The following is an 18,177-nucleotide window of genomic DNA, read 5'->3' on the forward strand; positions in this document are numbered from 1 at the left end:
GCACCTAACACAGTGCCTAACAGGTAGTGAGCACTCAAAACATGTTTGGTGAACTGAGTTGCCAAGGGCATGGTGGAAACTGTCAATAAAGTTAACCAAAATACATCTTCTATGCCAACACCAACCAAAGAGCATCCACCTTGATGCAAATGATAACAACAGGCCACAACTACTCCTCAACTTATACAAGAATTTTCTATCTCCAGAGCTCCTGGGATGCCTAGACTCAGTTTCTTCACCAGCAAAATGAAGGTTTCCTCTAAGCTTCCTTCAAGGTATAAAATTCTGAATCTATTAAGAAACCAGGACAAGGTCTAGCTGCTCACCACTTTTTAAACTTTAGAGAAAACAATGGCTTTCAGCACTATAATGTACTCCCAGAGAGCAGTTTTAGACGCATCCATAAATTCCAATGCAGAGCTTAGGGAGTATGATATACTGGGAAACACCTGAGAGAGAAAAACAGGCCATAAAAGGGTCAGACCTACTTACCAGCCCTAACCACTTACTAACCATGTACCATAGACACATTACTCAGCCTCTCTGTTTCTCAGCAGCATAAAGGCAATGATAAAAGCTCCCCTACCAAAAAGGTAAGGTTCATATGAAGAGCTAATAAAATAATGTATAAGAACCAACTTAAATATCATGGAGGTTAACAAGACTAGTCTGGGGTCTGACAGATCTGGCTTTCATCCTGGCTCTGCCACTACCATTGGCGTGACCTTGAGTGAGCTACGAGCACTCTCTGAACCTCTGTTTCCTGAATAACAGGAGTGAACCACAACAAAAGCCATCTAACCAACTCTACTGGCCCCTACCACTCAACATGAAAAATTCTCCAAAACTTGGAGAAGTCCAAAAGGAAAACAAAACAGAAACAAAGAAACCCACATAAACCCAAAGAAACCCATATCCACAATTTAGAAAACCAACAAAGCCAATCCTAAAAAATGGCACCCAGCTATGTAAATTCCTTCAAGTGCCCAAAGTATTTAAGAGTCTGTCACAGAATGCTCTAGCACAAAGCAAAACGTACTGTTGCAGCTGCTCTGTTCTCACTTTTTAAAAGGTGTCAGTAATAAAGGGCCAAACATGCAAATCCCTAAATGTGCATCTATGTTCCTCTCCAATCTAGCTGTCTCCCTCCAGTTCTGCTGTCTCATGACCCGGCCTCACTTACTCAGCATCACCCCCATCCCAGCACCTCTGAGGCTCAACTGCAAATAAAGTTAAAAGCTATGCATAATCAGTCATTAGATAGCAAAATTGAAAATGTCTCTCTTTGAAGAATCACAAAGCTTTCTGTCTGAAACCTCTGACCTTTCTAGAGAAATCAAAGTCACTGTAGTTTAAAAATGTAGGTGGTAAAAGTACAAAGGATTACATTTATCCATTTTGCATGTTCGCCGTCTTTTCTGAGATGAGGGGCAAATATCTTCAGAACAATTAGTTCTTCAACCCTAAAATTTCAGGCTGCAATATCCTCATTCTCCAAGAACTGTATACGTCCTGGGCCCAGTGAGATGGTACTTTTCTGTTAATTTCTATTCCTACTTTATTTTACAGAAAATCTAAAATACATGATTCCAGAGCCTTTTAAAAAAAAAAAAATAAGACTTTTTGACTGTACAGTAAATGAGCCAAGAAAATAATAAAAATTCATTTGAATCTTCTTAAAAACCACTGTAATCCCTGATTGGGTCAGGAGGGTAAGGGACTTCTAAAAGTACATTTAAAAGAAAAAAGAATTCTTAATAAAAGTCCTTGTCACATATTAAGAGGCCATACAATAAAAGTATTGCAATGACTATCTTTCCCTGACAGGAACATACAACAATAGTTATGCTGTTGAACAGCATCAAGTTACAAAGACTTCATTCTCAGAAGTTACTTGAAACTACTCTCCCAAAGAGAACCTCCGCCATTTAAAAGAAGGGGAGAAAAAGCCAACTAAATGAATCGATCAGAAACTTTAGTAACTCAGTAATTTTTATATAAAAGATACCCATGCAAAAATCGTGCCACAGTCCTACAGAGATGCAGACAAGCTTTTGCCAAATTCTTATCCAGAATCCTTACTTCATCTTAAGTGTTTGTAACCCAATTTATCTTTAATTTCCAATTACTTAATGCTAAAAATATATTCTCAGGTATACACTGTTTTCCATCAACACTTTTTATATCTAATATTATTTATGAATTATACTCAGCATAAAAGATGTTTACGATTTTCATTGTTAATCTGCTATTATGTCTGAGCCCATACAGCTCTGCTGAATAGTATGCTACGAAGGTTTACATGCAGATGCACAGTATCTTAATTACTTATTCTACAGTAAGCTCTGTAAGCATCTCCATTCCTCATTCATTTGGAATGTTTAAAAATGCCACTAGAAGGGCTTGATGTCATCTTAACACTGAAATCCATCTGTCTATGGCCCTCTTTTGACTTTACTCCTTCTGCAGCCAAAATTTTCACAAAAGTTGATGAGAATTTGTCAACCTAAGGACTTGTAATGTCAGCTCCTTTGAAAGGCAATGGAATATTTGAAAGTGACAATGATGGGATCCTGTACATACAATATTCACTTTATGTGGGACCTTAAATAACTAATCCCTTTAAAATTAAAATACATAGAATTCTAAACACTTCCAATAGGGGAAGGGGAAAGAGGAAGGCACGTAACACAGAAGAGACAGTTCCGAGTTTCCCATATTAATATGTCCCTAATTTTAAAAATCCAATTAAAATTGATATTGAAGCACCACAGTTCCTATTATCCACTGACAAATACCTTTCCCTACCAAAAATTACCCCTCGGATAAAGCTATATGACTCACCACAGATACATCTTCCCCAACAGCGTGAACATGTTGCATTAGCCAATCACGGGCTGGCAAAATTACAAAAGGAAATAAAATCACCCAAACCATAGCAACAAAGACAAAAGCCTGACAATGGCAGATGCTACACAGACATACGTACAAGTTGTTAAATCTTATTCATTTAAAAAATATGTTTTATTGCTACTTTTATTTCATCTGGCTTTTATAACCCATAGAGTGTTTCAAAAATAGCCATTAAAATATTTACATCAATACATATGCTCTGAAAATTGTTTCTGTTTGGAAACTCATAAGCTATTGGGACCACCAGAAACACTCATCAGAGACATCAAAGGTAGGCAGTATGGAACCTGATAGAGAGGACAATGGGGTGTGAGTCCTATTTTTTTTTTTATTGCAATCTTCTTTTATTTCCAATTTAATCACTTTTATCACACACCTCAGTTTTCCCTTTCTGGGGTGACTGACACTCCACACCCTAACTTTTAGATTTATTAGCATTTCTAAAAAAAAGAAACTTAAAAGAAAGTCACATTTCTATTTTATTCAATATAAGTTCAGTTCAGCAGCTTTTTAAAAAAATAAACACTAGAAGAATTCATACATAAAATGAATAGATGTAGTATGTTATTATAATCTTTTTTCTATTTACAATTATAAAATTCATGTTGAGTGAAGCTTTGAACTTTTGCACTAAAGTCATTAAGAACTAATCTTGCCAAAGTTTAAAGAAGTGAAAATAAGGGCATTAAATAAATCCATCAATAAATCAGTCAGTCATTTAAGGGCATTAAAATGAAACTTTTCCCTATTTTCAATTTTCTTCCTTTGTCTTTTAAGTTCAAAAACCATTTTTTAACTAATAAAATTCCATTTTTGCTTTCTTTTAAATAATTACACACAGCCATAATTACGGGAACTTTCTTGGAAACAAAGTAAATTTAAAACTTTTAAATCTAATCATCAAAGGACGTTAGAAATACATCTCTTGTGCATATTTTAAAATGCATAAAAATTTACCTAGTAAAATATTACATTCAATTCTGATTCTTAAAATAATGCTTGCTTTAATTCTCAATGGCTTACCAAAGCATCTAGAACCAATTCATCTAACTTCATCTTACGAAAAAAAAATTCTTAAACCTGTGTTATAATGCTTCTATTCACTAAACTTCTACATTCTAAAAACAAGAAAGAACAAGTCATTCCAGATTTTTGACCCCAACACTAACAAGCATGAGACCATTTCTCCCTCTTCTAACCAAGTGTGGCCTCATTCTGCGGCTAAAACCAAACTCCACAGTAAAATATCTCCGTGGGAAAGGTTTGGATTTTGACTTTTTATTTCCCCTTTGACTTAAGGTGGGTGTGTGATACCATTTAAGTGACATCCAACGCCAGACAACAGGATATAAAGAGGGATATAGAATGGATCTGAATCTTGTTTTTAAAAGCATAGGATATGGAATCAGGAGGCCTGGGTTTAATCTTGCTCTGCACAAATCCCTTGGCACCTCTGAGACTTGATTCTCACCTGTCCAAATGGACAGTGCATTACTTATTTACAATACTCCTGTGAAGTTAAAGAAAAAAATAAAAGAAAGCTACAATGTATGGCAAAACTTAGGACTGTACTTGCTGCAAAATAGACACTCAGTAAAAGTTATTTGTTTGGCTGCCTGCCTTCCTTCCTTCCTTTCTTCCATCCATCTCCTTCTCTCTACTCTCAGTCGATTTAGGTCCAAAATTTACCACTAGGAAAATATGTGTAAGACATGAAGACAGAGTTTAAGACAAATAGTTTAAAGTTCTCAAAAAACATTAAAGCTATTCCACTTCAAAGTCCAGTTATTATGATCATCCTGATCATTTCTGAGATTGAGATTAGCAATGTGTCACAGAACAACACTCGCCAAAATACATAACACAAATGAACTTATTTCTCTCAATCTTACCTCATTTAGCGTCTCTTACAAACAGAAAAGCAAAAATATCCTCTGCTACAAAGTAGCAGCACTTTGTCATTTGTGGACTTATTCCTTTGGCTCATAAGCAATGTTTATTTCACTAAAGTATTAATAAGACAACTAATTCCATTAGATAAAATATACTTTTACCCTGTGGAATTATCATAGCAAAACATGAAGCACTGTTTTCTAATATTTTAGGAAATGCCTAGGGAAAAAGCCATTTCTATCTTAGCAGCAGCTAGAGAATTCTGATAAGTTCAGGGACACCAAAGTTTGGATCAATCATTTCTATCTTACAGTTGCCTTGGTGGGAGACAGCTAAAATGTTGACAACACTGTAGGTTGCCCCTTAAAAGGCGAAATGATAATAATAATGAATATCTCAATAGCCTCTTTTCCAAGTTTATGCATGCCACAGTGTCCCTAACTAGACCCCTAAACGCTACAAAGAATTTTTGCAAAACTTTTCTTTCTAATAATCTGAAAAGAAACTCCAAAGCCCCCAATAGGTCTCTTAGTCTGAAGCATACTATGCAAAAATGATGGTGAGATGGATTATAAAATTCTCCACTAGATATCTTGCTGCTTGGGATCTTTTACAGTCATTACTCAAACCAAAACACTTTTTAGAGCATCTCCGTTTGCAATTAAGTTCACGGTTTTACGTTTCTCTTAACAAAGCATGCCAGTTTATTCATTCTCTTCCTCCTCCACCTGACTTCTTCCTTCCCCTGACATCACCTTCCAAGGATTTACAATTTATAATATATTTAAAAGAAAGATCTAACCTCTAAATGACCATGGGAAATAATTGCTGAAATGACAACAAACTGGTGTTTAGCACATTCAATGAATGCAAATCTGTATTTTATGTTTTTTCTTCTATTCTAACCTCAAAATTGTTTTCAATAATCTATATTAACATTTGTGAGCAATTAGAATTGTTGCTGCTTCTGTGCAAGTTTTAAAAAACCGACAGGCTGTTCTGCATCCTCTGGAAGCAGCTTGAGGCCTTAACCAAGTAAAACAACCAGTCCTACTGTGTATAGCAGTGACCACAACAAAGGCTGTGGTTTCTCCCACACTAGCCCTAAATAGGTTCAAATTAATGCTATCCATCACTGGGTGGAAAAACAGACAAGGCAAATCCAAGCCAGCAGCATTGGGAAATTTCTTACCAACACTCAAACCTCTGAGCCATAAATGAGCTGACCTCCCTTCTACCCAAGAACACCCTTTCTCCCTATACCTCTACACTCTCTACCCTTCAACTTCCATCTTCCTCACTACATTCTAGATAAAGGATATTGTTAGTACGTTCTAAATAGAGGATATTGTTACAATCTTCAAGTTATGCAGAAAATACTCAAGGATATAAAAGCTATATTTAATCTCAAGTTTGTTGATTTGTTTGTGCTATCTCCCTTAAAGAATGAAAAGATAAATGACATTTTCTATAACTGTGTGCATATACCAATAAGTTATAGTAGATCAATCAGCCATAAAATCCACCTTTAAGGTTAGAGTTTGAGATAGGGTGGTACTTACTGTCTTCATTAAATATCACTGTATATTAATCTTACCCCTTCTTTTACCAAATATGGTTTATTATTATAAATCACAGAAACTTCACAACTTTCTACTAAGGAGTTTATTAAGGTAATGAAGTTTAATTCAATAATGTATAGTCTTAGATTTGAGTGTAAACACACATACACACAAACCCCTGTTAACAGAATATATTGAATATATTTTAGATATACAATCCTGCCACAAACTAACATGGTAAGTTACCTAAAACTTTAAAAATTATTAAAATTAATTTGGCATAAAATTATAAACTGTAACAATCTAACATTATCAATTTAAATTGCTTTACAATTATTATTCTGTATGCACTGATAACCTTACACAGATAGTTATACTGTATTTAAGGTACCAGCTTTTTAAAAAAAGAAATAATTCCCCCTACTCTAACCAGCACTCTGTGTGCAGCCTGGATGTGCACACACATGCACACGAAGCGCACACACGTTCCTACACAGACACTCCTAATCTTACACCTGCTCTGAAGCAGCAGGAAGTGAATTCTCAATCTGTCAACATGACCATCTGGTCTATCTGCATATCACGGCTTCCTCTATTACTATATGAAGGAATGGCAATCACGAAGCCAAAACACAACTAGAATGCACCTGAATGGGAGTCCCTCTCTCTTTGCTGAAATGGAATAATACGTGGCCTATCAGAGCAGAACTGGCAGTAATGTAAATAATTTGAAATGAGCGTTCAGGACAGCATAATTAACTGAACAATATGGTACAGGTAATGTGGTCATCAGTAACACCGCCGTCAGGTTTCCAGGACAGGCACCAGGCTTCGCAGACACCCCAACTCTTTCAGTAAGCGACAGGACCTTTACTATTCCTGCCGAGCAACACTAAGTAAAGGTAGTAAAGGGAGACCATGGAAGCAATCCGTAACTATTAAACTACAACACTACTGTGCAAAGGCGTTCACTTTCTACCCTGAAACTAACAAGTATTCCTGCTACCATTAGGACAAGTTCAATTCGCTCAGTCCCTGGCTAATTAGCAATTACAGCAACTACCTGACAAATTCTGGTCATGTATTAGTCTTTCAGAGTGAATTTTAAGGTAACTAAAAATACTTCCAATCTTAAAAAATTCCTCATCTGCAAAAAGTGAAGATGCTCATTGTGATTTAGCTTTGGGGCCTAATGCCACTCAAAAATTAGCAAAGGCCATGGTTGAATTAAACATAATTCTATTTGTTTCATTTCAGTTTTTAAACATCTCCACACAGCTTCCTCAGCTTTCATTCTACCCGCAGCAGGTAATAACTATAAAAAGTCATTTTATGGCCTAGATACAGCAACCTACCTCTATCCAAGAGATGAGTCCTTAAAAAGTCTAACCTCTTACAAAATTTAACTAACTCAACTGAGAATCTTTCTAGAATCTGATTACATTACCAGAAGTTATACAGAAGCAGTTTAAAAAAAAAAAACCTCTCCAGAAAGTTCTCGGTTGAGTGCCTACTAATGAACAAAGGTTAACTTTATCTAAAAGGTCAAATGCCTGGTGGCTAAGGTTATGACCTTAACAACTTAAATTGTGACCTTGCCACGTGCCGGGTATATTGTAGATTCTGATACAGATCATCTGGTAAAGACTGGTCATAAATTAGCTTTACTGTTACACGCCCACAAAGAACACCATTTACCACAATACCATAATATCTCAAAGTTGTCATATGATACATGGGAAGAACGACTCAAAGAGAGACCAAATTAAAGGCATAAAATGGTTTTACTCTTTTATACTTTTAATGAGATGAAATTCTCAGGCTTATGGAATCACTCCGATTTCATTACACTTGTTACTGGTTATCAGCCACAAAATTCACACAGTTCTAATGCCCCTGGATTTAGAGGAGAAGAAAAAGGAATGCAGTTTATGTACTGTATGCTAAAAAGCATCTCAATAAGTCTTAGAAAAATCACCTCCGCTTTTAAAAAACAATTGATTCTGCAGTAGCTTCCAGTATTTACATGTGCATTCTGAGATTTCAACTTCCTTCCCAAGAAGAGGCCGAGGCATGAAGCAATAATTATTATATGCATTTTTAGAAAGAAAAAAAAGGATCTTCCTGTGGCCATCAAGGGGGAAAAATGGCATTTTGGAAGGAAAAAAAAATACATGTAAAAGAAAGAGAGGGAAAAAAAAGACTATAGGTGAAAAGGCCACAATGGTTTTGGCATGTTTCTTGAAGCACATTTCAGAGTCTCTGCCTCCTGCCAATACTGGCAAGTTCTCAAAACTTTTATGGAGGTAAAAACATTGTTTAGTGTTTACAAATCTTCAGCATTATAACAGATGCTTGTCAAATCAGTTGTATGTGAGTTGACCGATCTACCTCCTATTTGTATTGGCAGCTTCCCTTCCACAAATAACAGGTCTCTAAATCTCTTAAATCACATTTGAGATATTTTCAGACAAAAGGCCTTGAGCATCCCTCAGACCCATCCTGGTGCGCACAGAGGCGCCACGGCTGCGCAGGGAGAGCCAATGGCCTGTACTTGGCCGGCGTTCAGGTGACCGAGGGATTCTGGGAGGCGCAGGAAAACCGAACCGAAAGGTAGTCTGATCCACAGTGCTGGCAATAAATCTTTCATAAGCAATAAGGATGCTAACTCTCCTAAGCAACCGTCTACCTGCCATTTTACCAACATCACCCTTCAGGTCATTGAAACCACCAGCAACTATGATGGCTCAAGGGATATGGAGCCACAGCACAGGCACAAACTGTCAACAGCGAGAGAGAATCCAACGTGAAACGGCGAGAGCAAGGAAGGCCGTGTCTCTGTGAATCTAAGGGAAACGTTCACATCTAAAAATTAGAAGGGATGCTGCTCACACCAATAAACGCATAACAGGTATTTCGCTTTGATGTTACCTTGTAAGGAAGCACCTACCATGATGGGCATCACCCACTGACACCTGCAATTTCTTATATTGGTCCGTTAGAGCATTTATTATAAGTTATTTACTTCTCCAAATATCAAAGAGATGAAACACAAGATTTTTAGAGAGTGCTCCCCCAAAGCATGTAATACCCACAACTTTTTTTGCACCTTGTCCTAGTAGATTCTCCACTTACATATGCAAATAAATTTTTAAAAATTTTAACCCTGGTGTTTCAATAGACAAAATAAAGTAACAACAATAGGGTTAACAGGGAGTTAAGAAAGGGCCACTGTCCCAGTTTAGAGGTCATCTGAAAGGTGCTGCCTTTTCGTGTTTTCGATACCCAGAACTGGCTAAAGCAACAGGCACTTCTTATAATTAAGTATACATTTTCAAAAACCCAAATATTTGAAACACTTACAGATCACATCCTCTAAAATACTCATTTATCCCCTGCCAACAGAATGCAAATGATGATGTGACATGCTTGCAAAGTAAATTTCTCCAGTTTCTTATGTAAGTACGGATGGATAACAAAAGTTCTCTTTCTAAAACATATATTGAGAAAAATAATACAGAATAGGATATCAGATGACTTCTAAGAGCTCATATTTTTAGAATTGAAAATGTTTTGCAAAACAATGGAGTATTGCTTTTACAGGTAACATCCTCTCTGTCCTTTATGGAAAAAAATACATGAACCCCAAAACAACCTACTGGTAGGATTCCACAACCTTCTTTCTTCCATCTGGCTCAAGTAACTGCCATGAAGGTAATCTAGCAAGACCGATATGTACATATAAAAAGTCAACAAGTTTCACAAGACCTGAGCTTTCACGTAACACAATAAGCCTTTTGTCTAAAACAAGATGAGAGGAACAAAGTAAAAATGCATTATTTTATCCAGTCCTCAATGGTTTTATCCTGAATGCTACTCTACATGCTGTAATATGCACAGGTAAAAGCATGCCTTGAAAACAGCCTTGGAACAATAAAGAATTTTATTACCAATCAAGCAACTCACCAAATCAATTATCAATATCTATTTCTCAATGTGTTCATGCACTATACAGGTCTGGTAACTTTTAAGATTAATCTTTCCATCAATTACTTAAAGAATTGGTTTGTTTTTTCCTTTAGCTATTGTAAACAACACTAAGTATTCCTAATACAAAGCTACTAAATTTGTACTAGTGTGATTTCTTTTTCCTTCATAAATGATCAGCGATTTGATAGCAATCTTACCTCCAACCTATTCTTAATTAGCAGGGGATTCAAGAGACCCCAGTAGATAAAAACACTCCCAGAAGAAAAGCAACTAAAAATATTGCCTCACTACCAAACTAAACGCTTTTTAACTAGATCACTTGCCAGTTAAAACAGACTCTTGCTTACAAGGGTTTTTATGAGGCTTCTCTCACCCCTCATCAAAAAACGTGATTTATACATATCCCATAACTGACTACCAACACCTCTGATAACACTACTTGACAAAAGAACTTAGCGAGAATGCTCTCCAAGCTATGCTTTTCCACCTGAATGAAGGTGGAACCTCAAACAATGGAGGATTTGGCTACTCTGATGTTGGTCTACCTTGGACACCACACCGTCCATGTGGACATGGCCTGCCATAGGGAACTCGGAAATGGCCCAGCACATACAGAGGTCATCAGGAAAAAAAGCACATGCGAGAAAGTGGACCGACTTTTCACCATTGCACTTACCTGCTGCATGCACAAAGTATGCCAAATATAAATCGAGTTCCTTAACAGAAACCCCTATGTGATGGGGCTGGACACAGAGCCCTGGATTAGAGCACTGCGGGGACTTTACAAGGCGCTCGCCATCAGTACTTTCAAGCGGAATACCTTTAAATAAAATCACCATAACAAGGTCCAACCTCCAGACTTTATCTGCCTGGCGGAGGCAGTCAATTCTTCGCATCTTGCCTTTCTGGTCTGGGTTGGAAAGAACACAACACGGAGGCTTTTTCCCTGTGACTGTAAGAACAAAATCCTCTCGGTACTCAGGTCGGATATCTTTCCGCAACTTGGCCAGAAGTCGAGATGCCCACTTCTGCTTGACCTCTGGTTTTTCACTTAGCAACTCATCCTTCACGGCTCTCTCTTCTTCTTTTGACATACGCTTTTCATGTTTTTTGAAGTATTTTCGTTTTCGGGCCTGCAGGTTGAACCATGTGTAGGCAAAGGCTCGGACGTGGGGCAGAAGTGCTTCTATGAAAGGATGAAATTCATCCTGAGGAAATGAATGAAGACGAAAGTATAACTATAATGAAAACAAAAGGCAACAACGCTTCTTCAGGTGTTCACCTTTAAAAAAATATATCCTATTTCACTTGAAATTTGATTCAAGCATTATGTTACCAAAATCATACATGGGATCCCTATGGGAAGTCCAAGAGGGGGAAAAAAGAAAACATCGGTATCATGTCTCACAATCTTAAAGAAGAAAACCGTTAAAAAGTAAAAAATGTTTTGTTACGTTCACGGAAGTGTACCAGGTTCTATTGTCGGGCCTAGGTCCCAGATTCTTTAGACAGTAAGTGAAGTTTATCGAAATGTTTATAACAACATATAATCTTAACCCTATTTCAAGGAAGGCATATCTAATTTTGCTCCAGCCTTGACCTCACTACTTGTAGTACAGCCAGGGCTCGGCGGCCAGATTGGCAAATCCTAAACATTTAGATGCCAGTCAATGTTTATGGAAGTCTAGGAGCAAAAATCATCTTCACGATCAATGGAAACAAAGACTTTCCCCTCTAAAAGTAGACTCTTATGTAGACTCTGATCTGTTTCTTAGTCATTTTGGTAACATCTAATTCCTTTCTAAGTATTACAGTCAAACACAATTTTTTTTAGCCAAAAACTTAGAAAAATTTGGCAGGTTCATATACAAAAGAAGAGATGGATCTGATATTCATCGGACTAAAATAAAAGATCTATGTTTAAGACATGATTGCTGATATTATAGAAATGAAACAAAACGGGGAAAAAAGGAAAAAAAAAACACAAAGAAAAGCGTACAAGCCAGATAGTAAACAGAATGCGTCACTGTGACAACAGGGTTGCAACTAAACACATTCAATTTACTGATCTGATTGTGAAATACCTTCAGTAATAATCATTCCGAAAAAAACAGAATAGTCATTTAAATTTTGAAAATAATATTTCAGGCTTTTTCTCACAGGGAAACAGGGAACCTGGTATATTCACTGTTTACGAGACTCCCGGAAAACCCTCATGGTTGCCTCTTAAAATCCAAGTAATTTGAAAATAAAATTGAATTTAAAACATTTAAATTTTTCTTACTGTTTTATGGAAAATGCTTGATTCTTTTACTTGACATTTTCTTAGGAAATAGAAATATAAAATTAAAGAAAAATTAAACAGTAACTCCACAAAGCTTTCTGAGTAAATCTAACTTTTGATTAACCAACCCACACTAATCTTACTAATCTTAACTTCTCTCCACCGCACAACCCTCCCCCCAAAAGATAAATTATTTACTTTCAAATAAATGAGGATAAGAAAACCAAAGAGCTATTTGATGACTTTTTTAAAAGGGTGTAGGACAGACAAATATAAAATGCATTCTTTTTTGGTTTGTAATATCCATCTAAATATATTTTGGAGGCACAAGTAATACTCTAATGTCCAAACTATTATTATTATTAAAGCAATTATTAATTTTTAAACGTTCAAATATAAACTGAGTGCTTAAAATTAGTGAAATACTTTAACAATCAAGCCTGTTAAAATATTGTAAGTTATAATCAATCACTTAAACACTACATATAACTTTTTTTTAAGTAAGGTTATATTAATATAGTACACACTAAATCATTTCAATAATCGACATTTTTCTTTCCTCTCTCAACAAATTTCAGGCTCCGTATTTCAAGTTTAGGTTTGAAAACTGCTCTTTTTCAATAAAAGAATCCAAAAGAGAAGTCAGCTTTCACAACACATGTGCATTCTTTAAGTGGAGAAAAAACAGAGAAAAATACAAGAATTCTATTATTCTTCCCCATACACCATTAGCACTTTAAAATTTCTGATGTTTGAGAATCTTTCCTATTGCCGTACTTTAGAAGAGAGAAATGGGGTGGGGGGAGCATTTTTCAAGTCACAGTTTATCTGTAAGGTATACGCCAAACTGCAAAGCATTTAAACGTTACTAAATTCTGAGCTCATCCTTGAAATGCTCTAAAATACATAAATTTGGGGTTTGAAACAGTCCTTCACATTGACTGATTTTCTTATATACACAAGACATGCTAGGGACCAAGGCTCTGTGGAATTATGCAAAGAACGCCCGGAGTCTACCTTAACTACAAAGTGAGCTTTCACCAAAATGAGGATTTCATTTTAAAGTCTCAGCCCCATTTCAAAATGCAAAGAATAACTTAGTTCCAAACAATTCATATTTATGTCAAATCCCTGTCTTATTAAAGAGCTCTATTAATAATGATAAACATTTAAAATAAACCTTCTAATGTGACATTTAAGTGTTCGAAGATACTCCCAATATGCTTCTCAGAGAACTGCGAACTGCGTGCATTCGTGTTCAAAAGGATTTTGTTTACCTGCCAACCAACTGCCTATATATCTCATCATAAAAATCCTTAAATGAGGCCAACTATCTCAACTAATCATTAAGAATAATCTAAGTCCCCGGTTTTACATCAAAAGTATTTACAAGTTATTACTCCCCAAAGGTTTTAAGAATGTGCCAATAAAAATGCACAATATTTTGTATGACTCTTACTCACATGCACAAGGAAAGTGCTAGTTATATTTCTCAATGCACAATTAGAAATATTCCAGAACATCAAAACTAAAGAATATCATTCACTTGCAGGAAATGCCCAGGCACAGCATAAATTAGTTTAAAAACAAAACAGTATGCCCTTACAAAGCATGTTGTTGCACATATCGCCATAAACTATATAATATTTCAAAATATTCAAGAGAAAATAAAGAATATTTTACGTATGTACTCAGTGAGAAAGTTATGGGCCACCAATAAAAACAAACCTGAAAACCTGTTTCAAAAGTGGTAGGACTTTGAATCAGCATCTTCAATGTTCATCTGTTTGTAAGTAAGCCAAGTTTCGGAACCACGGAATGCTGATATTTTTGGAACTACTTCTTTCAAAGGTTCACCTATAAATTTCTACTGTTACCATTCTATGACCAGGTACATGATTTGGTTAAGATGTGCCCACATGGATTAAAATACGATGTCTGGAATTTTCCTGATAAAGTTTTTAAAAATTGCACACGTATATGGATTTTATTCTTTCATTTAGAGAAATTTTTATCACTGCGCTTTACTGGATTTTCTTTAATGACCAATAAACTACCTAAGTTTCTCTTTTTAAAACTGGCTCTAAAGCTTTATAAGTATTCCGGCAAGCTAAATAAATTGTGAATCAATTTCTAAAAGAAGAACTCATAAAATATATGGCCCTCATTCACTATTTAGTGTACATTTTCTTTACAAACTGTTACACTAAGTAAGCGTTTCTCTTAGTGGTGTTTCCAGAAGAAGGCCTACTAAATGTCACTGCCAAATAGGTTTAAAAAAAAAAAACTTTCTTAATGTGATAATAGCTCATGAACCAAGAGAATCCAACTTTGATAAATACCTGACTATACCCTGGGCCTGCATGGGTACACTGGTATCCTCATATATGCACCATCCCCAAATACAAATTTATCTAATTGAGAGTTCACTGGCGAAGACGCTAATGTGTCTGCTAAGGTCCTTCCCTACTAGGGCAGCACACTGGTATTATCTACCAGTTCTACGTGTTGCAAACTTTTGCCAGCTAGAACTTCAGCCTTTGAATCTCAGCATTTTCACTGTAGTCAAACTCATTCAAATTATCTTACACTTTGCATCTTATCCATATGCAATTGTGAACCTTGCCAAAACTGGTTGGAAAAGTTTCATTCCATACTTCCACGAATTACTAAAATAGGAACTTTGGAAGTTTGTTAGGGAAAAATAAAAAACTTTTACAATAACTAAAAGCAACTGCTATCCATTATTAATGCTAGGCCTAAATCCCAAACAGACCATTTCAACATAGAAGATGCATTTAAGAGTCTTCTGAGATCAAATAGCCGGTAGATGACTGTTAGATATTGCAATAAGAAGGCATGTCATGTGGGAAATAAATCCAGAAACTAGAGAGGAGAGAAGAAACTATGGATACGTTTTAGTCTTCCAGAAGGTATTCCGGTTAAACCGTTATCTCCTGCTAAATGAAAGCAAGAGGTGGTAGCAGGTTTTTGAAGGGAGTGGTGAATAAACATTTTATATGAAGCATACAAACTTCATCTAGGTGATTAATGGTCAGATCGCAATGTACCAAAACAGTATGAAGCCTCACACTTCTCTTCAAAAAAATTTTAGCGCAAAATCACTTTAACTTCATGCCTTTTACTCAGAGAAAATAAATAATATATTCAAAAGGGACCAAACTTGGGGCCGTGAAGTAGCAATATTTTGCCTGGGGGTGGTGCAGACAAGGGAGGGATGGAAAGGGAGGGCATGGAAAGGAGAGGCGCTGGGGCGAGAGAGACCCACGCTCCGAGTTAGGTCGGAGGGAAAAGTTGCCCCCGTCCTGTGCGCGGGGCGGTCCGAGTAGCGCGGCAGCAGCGGGAGGCGGCGGCGGCGGCGGCGGCAGTGGGGGGGGCGGGGAGTCGCGTCCGGCCCGGCCGCCGCTCAGGCTCGCGGCCGGTAGCCCAACTCCGCCCGGCGCGCCCCGGCCCGCGGCTCGAGGCCTCCGTCGCTCGCCGAACCGCGCAGCGTGGGCTCGTCCCGGCACCGAAACTTTCGCTCGGGAAAGCGAGCGGGCGACGGGCAGCCAGGACGCAGGCTCCACCCGGCCGGCGCGGGGGGACGCGGGGCCACGCAGCTCCGCTCCGCCGAGCCCCGGGACCGGCTCGCCGCCGCCCCCCGTGCCCAAGGGGCGCTGTCCCGGCGGGGGCCTGGGGCCCCGGCCCGTGTCCCTCCCGCGGCCGGACCCCAAAGGCTGACAAACAATAAACAAAAGTAAGAGTTTGGGGAGGCTGCTGCGGCGCGGGCTCAGCGGGCGGGCAGCAGACGCGGGGACCCGAGTTCTCCCGCAGCCAGGGGTGCAGCGGCCCCGAGAGTGCGGGGCGTGTTGGGGGCTCCGTCGGCGGCCCCCTCCCCGGGCGCCGCGTTAACTACGAAACCGGCCTCGCGCCTGCAGAAACGCTGAGTCCAGATTTCAGCGTGTCATGGGCTGCAACCCCGCCGAAACACGTGCGGGGCGTCCGAAAACACCGCCGTTCCGCAGTCAATCGCCCCGATATTAATTAACGCATTAATAAGAGGACGCCATTAGCCATGTGCCCACACAAATGGCCGTGCAAGAGGAATGCACCCGCATGGAAACAAAGTTACTTTCTTAAAGCTGTATTTCTCCACCCACCCCCCCACGAGCATACGCGCACACACACACACACACACAGAAACACGCGCAGACACGGGCACACCCCGAGACACATGTCCCGGGCCCTGCTTGCGCGGGGGTCCCCGGCACCCCCGGCCCGGCCCCAGGTCGGCCCCCGCCACTCCGACCCCCACAGCCCCTCCGCATCCAAACAGCTGCTTACCTGGGTGAGACAGAGCGGAGAATACATCACTGCCCGGCGATGGGGTGTGCGTGTGCGTCTGGGTGTGCGGTTTGGAGGTGTGCGTGAGTGCGGGTGAGAAAGGAGAAAGAGGGAGAGAGGAGGAGAGAGAGAAGGGGGGAGAAAAAAAAATCAAGCCTGCTTCTTGCGTTCACATTTCCAACTCGGCTCAACTGCAGCCAGCCAGCGCTATTGCCGCTCCATGAGCTGAACTTTAACCCCGCCTAGAGTTTCCCTACACTCCACTATACATGTCTACTGTACGCGGGCGTTAAAGGCATAGCGCACCCTTTCCAGCTCCCGCGCCCGCCGGCCGGGTGCCCGCGAGCTGCCCGCGCGCCCGCCTCCGCCTCCGCTCTGCACCGCACCGCACGGCCGCCGCCCGCTCGCGCCGCCGCGGGGGGGTGGGGGGGCGGTGTGGGGGAGGGGGCGGCTGCGGCGCCGCGCGGCCAGCCGGGTCCCGAGCCTCCGCGGCCGCTCGCGCTCGCTCCTCTCTCGCTCCCTCGCTCGCTCCCTGGCTCGCTCGCTCGCTCGCTCGGTCCCCCCCTCCGCCCCCCCAGTCCCCGCTCAGCGCATTACTGGGTAACGCAGTTACAGACTGTACTCCCGGGCAGCTATAGGCTGCCACAGGATGTGCTTAAGCAAACAAAACTACTTTTCCTCGTTCCCATCCCCCAACCCCCGCCGCAGACCTTCGCGGACCTCGGTGGAGGACTTGGGCAACTTTGCCAGGTTGCCCAGCACCCCTCGGTTCGCTGCGTGGGCACGTAGAGAACCGCGGAGAAGGCGGGGGGGGGGCAATTTGCATGTATGCAAATATTTTTTAAAAATCAGACCTCCTAGGTAACTTTTTTTCCCTTCTGAAATGCGGTACGGCTCAAAGCATTGTAGTCTCTCCAACGACGCTTTTTGTGGGAATAGATCGTCGGCAGAGGTAATTATGCACAAAATCCTGCAAACTTTGTGCAGCTTCAGTCCTATGGCCTCCAGAAGCGGAGGTGGTGGGGGAAATTTTCACAAGGAAGATTCACCGGATTTGGGGGCTGGGGGGGTGGTGTCTGGAGAAAGGGAGGCGGAGATTAACTAGCATTCTCCCTCCCAGGACTGTGAATCTAGTGGGTTTGAACACAGACGCCATAGAAAAAGTTCTATCACGTTCAGAAACAACAGTGG

At 39.8% G+C, this 18,177-nt stretch overlaps 1 protein-coding gene across 9 annotated transcripts in view; it reads right to left on the bottom strand.

The window, feature by feature from the left end:
• NFIA (nuclear factor I A) overlaps positions 1–17,384 on the bottom strand; it is a 376,913-nt gene extending 359,529 nt beyond the window's left edge. For 6 of the 9 annotated variants that reach the window (XM_067006876.1, XM_059083380.2, XM_059083385.2 and 3 more), the window contains exons 1-2: positions 16,987–17,381; positions 11,035–11,566 (exon numbers count right to left, since the gene is read on the bottom strand). In XM_067006876.1, the coding sequence (XP_066862977.1) occupies positions 11,035–11,566; positions 16,987–17,013 (559 nt within the window). In that variant the 5' untranslated portion in view covers positions 17,014–17,381. Of the gene's footprint in view, positions 1–11,034; positions 11,567–16,986 lie in introns of all 9 variants that reach the window. The other 3 variants (XM_059083414.2, XM_067006877.1, XM_059083370.2) reach the window with 2 other exon arrangements.
• Between the last annotated feature and the right edge of the window lie 793 nt (positions 17,385–18,177).

This window comes from Kogia breviceps, chromosome 1, assembly GCF_026419965.1.
Source record: "Kogia breviceps isolate mKogBre1 chromosome 1, mKogBre1 haplotype 1, whole genome shotgun sequence".
In the NCBI taxonomy this organism is placed as follows: domain Eukaryota; kingdom Metazoa; phylum Chordata; class Mammalia; order Artiodactyla; family Physeteridae; genus Kogia; species Kogia breviceps.